The 4,296-nt window shown below is 57.8% G+C and overlaps 1 protein-coding gene across 1 annotated transcript in view; it reads left to right on the top strand.

The window, feature by feature from the left end:
- Positions 1-432: 432 nt before the first annotated feature.
- The window catches only part of LOC103617750 (homeobox protein EMX1), a 19,452-nt gene continuing 15,588 nt past the window's right edge, over positions 433-4,296 (top strand). Inside the window, exon 1 of the mRNA XM_017737391.1 lies at positions 433-902. Within this exon, the coding sequence (XP_017592880.1) occupies positions 555-902 (348 nt within the window). The 5' untranslated portion in view covers positions 433-554. The remainder of the gene's footprint in view (positions 903-4,296) is intronic.

Below are 4,296 nucleotides of genomic sequence, written 5' to 3'. Positions count from 1 at the left end.
CCCGCCGCTCTCCCGCGCCGTCCCTCTGTCCTGCCTTCTCTCTCCGCCTTTAATTCTCTTTTTCTCTCCTCGCTTTCGTTTCTTTCTACCTTGTTTCTCTCGCTTGCGGTGCAGCTTCTCTCCTTCGTTATTCTTTGCTTCTTTCCTTGTTTTCTCGCTTTCCCACTTCTCGTCTCTTTCTTTCCTTCCCCTTTCACTTTCTTTTCCTTCTTGTTTTTCTTTCTCTTTTTTTCCCTCTTTTTTTTATTGCTTTCCCACTTCTCTTCTCTTTCTTTCCTTGTCCCCTTCCCTCTTTCTTTCTCCCCACCACTTTTTTCTTTCTTAGTTCTCCTTTTTTATTTTTTTCCTGTCACTTTCTCAGTCTTTCTCCTATTTTATAATCTCTTTTCCTCTCTCAGTTTTTTCTCTGCCTCCCACCTTCTCTTCCCCTTTCTTTCCTCTTCCCGCTGCTCTCCCCGTCCATCCCTTCTCCCTCTATTTCTTTCTCTCTCCCTCCCCTCCCTTTGGCGCTGTGTCCAACCCCACCGTGGGACTGCGAGGAGCCAAGAGGGAGAATGCGGGACAAACGCTGCAATTTTAGGGTGGGGAAGGCGCCCAAAACCCCTCAATTCCCCTTTTGTGCCCTCCCCGTGCCACAGGGCGAGGAGGCCACCACAACATCGCCCTGCAGCGGGGGGGCTGGGGGTGCTGGTGCTGAACTCCGCTCTGTGCCCGCAGGGAGCGAGGTGTCCCAGGAGAGCCTCCTGCTGCACGGCCCCTTCGCCCGCAAGCCCAAGCGCATCCGCACGGCCTTTTCCCCGTCGCAGCTGCTGCGCCTGGAGAGGGCCTTCGAGAAGAACCACTACGTGGTGGGCGCCGAGCGCAAGCAGCTGGCCAGCAGCCTCAGCCTCTCCGAGACACAGGTACCGCCACCCGCCTGTCCCACTCCTGTCCCGCTGTGTCCCGCTGTGTCCCGGGATCCCAGCCCCGGGAGCAGCTCGGCACCGGCCGCTCGGAGCAGCACCAGACCCGCACGGTGCTCCTGCTGCGAAATCCCAGCTGGGATTGCCCAGGAGCCCCAGCACGGGCAGACCCCGCGGGTGTTTCTGGGCTCCTCGGGGTGGGTTTGGGGTTTTTTGCGTGGCAGCATTCGGGTGTTACGGTCGCTGTGGCAGGTTTGGGGCCGAGAATGCAGCTCTGGCATCATCCCGCGCTCCGGAGCGGTTTTCCGGTGTTGTTTCTCGCCTGCTTGGGGTGTTTTCCCTGGGAGCAGTTTATGGGTTTAAAAATCCGGTTAGGAAAGGAGCAGCAGCCCGAAGCCTTCCCGGGAAAGCCGGAAAACCGTGGCTCAGCCGAGCAGCTCCGGGTCTGTGCACCAACACCTGGAATGCAGGATGGGTGTGGGGACGGTGCTGCCGAGGGGCGCTGGTTTTGGATGAGGCTTTCGGAATCAGAACAGACATTTCCCAGGAATTTAGATCTCAGGAGACCCAGGAGAAGCACAAGGATGAAAGGAAAAGTGAACAGAGCTGGGGGAAAATGAGGGAATTGTGGCTGAGCACCTCTGTGTGCCTGAGGCCGGTGTCCCGGTAGTGGCTGTTCCCAAATGCTCCAGGGAAGCAGCGCTGTTTCCCGGGATATTCAGTAACTGAGGGGGGGGAGAAAGTTTTCCCCAAATTCTGGTGAGGTACTTGGGCCTATGTGCTGAATTCATTGAATTTTTATGCTTTAATTTAATTGGGAAATAAAGCTGGAGCCGTGGGTGTTCCCAGGGCCCGCCTGGCTCATCCTCGCCCAGGCTCTGCCAAACAAAACCCCCAAACACATCCCTGGGAGCGGGAAGTCCCTGGGAGGAGAATGTCACCGGCACAGGGACGGCGGCAAGGAGCAGGTGTGGATGTTGGGAAGCAGGGACCGAACCCCCCAAATCCAGAGGGTGTGGGAATCCCGAGGGCAAGGCTGTCCCGACCCCCAGCCCGCGGCTCGTGGGGCCCAGTGCTGACACCCGGCTCGGGTCCCTTCCGCTGCTCCCGTCACCTCTCTGGGCTGCAATGGAGAAAAAAGGGGGAAAAAAGGACAAAACCCAAAGGTCAAAGAACAACCAGGAACTTGTCTGGGTGGAAAGGGCAGCTGTGGGATGCCCGAGGGGGAGCTCAGCCATTCCCTGGCCTTTTCCAGCATCGCCCGGAGCCCAAACGCGATAATGGGATTTACTGGGGAAACGCAGCGGCATCCGAACCGAAATCCCAGGGAGACTCAGGAGTGGAAAGAGGCCATGCAGATATTTATAATCTTCATTTTTTTATGTGCTGCAGCCTATTTGGTGTTTCCATGATTTTGGGAAGCTGCTGCTGCTGGCAGGGAGCGAGCGCAGGGACAACGGGAGGCGGCTGCAGGGCTGGGAAAGGCTCCTGTCCTTCCCACGGCCTCAGGATCCATCTGGGAATGGGCATCCGGCAGCAGAGGTTTCATGCAGCAGGGAAAGCCTTTTCCCTTCTGTTTTGTGGTTTTGGAAAAATAATTTAAAAAAAAAAAATCTGTTTTAATTACCTGGAGGGAAATAATCCCAGTGTGTGGAGGGACAGGATTTGGGATGTACATCCAGGTATTGGGATTGGAGGAGTGGGACGGCCAGGAGCTGGCTGCCGTGCCAAAAGCAGGATATTATTACTATTACCGTTATTATTAATTATATATTCGGTGATAAATCCTGCATGGAATCAAGTTTCCATGGAAAACCAACCCCCTGGTCCACGACACCCATCCCGGTGTGACACCGGTGTGTTTTCACCTGGGGCCCCACACCCAAACCCACAGTTTGGGGGGTTTTCCGATTTTTTTCATGGATTTAACAATTCCCAGACAGGATTCAGGTTATGGCTGTGCCTGGCCCTATTTCCCAGCTGCTTTTCCCTCCGGAAAAGGGAGTTTTGTCCTTCGGGCTGTGCCAGCTCCGGGTCCCCCAGCTGGGGAGCAGCACCTGGAGCAGCCCAGGGAAGGTGAGAAGGGTTCAGGTCCTGCCCAGCATCGGGAAATGCCTTGGGATATGGGGTGGGGACGGTGCAGGGGTTTAACCCCTTCCCAGCCGTTCTCCTCCCAAGGAGCAGTGTTAATTTGGGATAAGATCGGAGCAACAGGCCCAGGGAATGGCAAAATCAAAGGGGCTGGGGGAACAAAACTCAGCTCAGGGTCCTGAGGCAAATCCAGGGGTTCCGTAAGTGGGGTCAGGGTGCAGCAGGTGCAGGGAGGGCTCCGGAGGGAAGGTGGGATGGTCTGAGCGAGAGGAGCCGTCTGTGGGGTTTGGGTGTGATGGGGGACACGGGGGGCACGGGGGGGGTGAGCCGGGTGGCATCGAGCCGGGCATGTGGTGGGGGTTCCAGGCACCGGTGGCACTGGGATCAGCAGGGATTCCAGGCACTGGTGGCACTGGGATCAGCGGGGATTCCAGGCACTGTGGATGCTCCAGGATTGGTGTGCCGGGCTGGGATCTGGCAGTGGGATGAGCTGGGGGCACCGTGCTGTGTCCTGTCGGGATGGGCATCGCCTCGCCGTGCCCAGCGCTGGTGGCACCAGGTCACTTCACCTCCCAAGGCAGCACCCTGGGCTGGGAAGGCACTTCCCTGGGTTCCTCTGGTGCGATGGAGCCCAGAATTCCCAGCAGAGCCACTCCACCCCTGGCAGACCCCGTTCGGGGTCTCAAATCTGCATTCCCAGAGCAAAGGCCTCTCCCTGGCTCCTGCCAGAGGGAAGTTTGGGGTGATTGTGGAATCACTGCATATCCCAGTGTCCCCTCCTGGCTTTGGATGATTACGGAGTCACTGGATATCCCGGTGTCCCCTCCTGGAGCTGTCCCTGCAGGAATGGAGCAGACCTGGCCGGGGGCTCGAGGCCGGCTGGGAATCGCAGCCGCTCCATAATTAATAATTAATAATTAACGGAGCGAATGCCTGGGAACCATGGGAGGAGAAAGATGCCCAGATAGGGCTGGAGGGTGGCCGCAGGGCTCAGCCCAGGGCCGGCAGCTGTCCCTCCCCCCCCAAACTGTCCCCAAAAGCAAACTCCCAAAAGTTTTGGGGTGTTTTCAGGAGGAAAGTCCCAGCGGGGACAGCAGGAACAGGCGGAGGTGCGGCGCTGGCACTGGGGGTGGTGGCACTTTGGGTGACAGCCGGGCACAAGCGCTGTCACCCGGTGATGGCAGGGCTGGTCCCTCTCTGTCCCCTCCAGACGCATCCCAGCGCTCTCAGCCTTTGGGCAATTGCCCAGGGAAGCTCCACACGGAGCCACCGGATTTTAATTGTGCCCAGCGTGGTGATGGCA

Source organism: Corvus brachyrhynchos, unplaced genomic scaffold (genome assembly GCF_000691975.1).
Source record: "Corvus brachyrhynchos isolate BGI_N302 unplaced genomic scaffold, ASM69197v1 scaffold85, whole genome shotgun sequence".
NCBI classification, from domain to species: domain Eukaryota; kingdom Metazoa; phylum Chordata; class Aves; order Passeriformes; family Corvidae; genus Corvus; species Corvus brachyrhynchos.
This window is presented reverse-complemented; position numbering and strand designations above follow the sequence as displayed.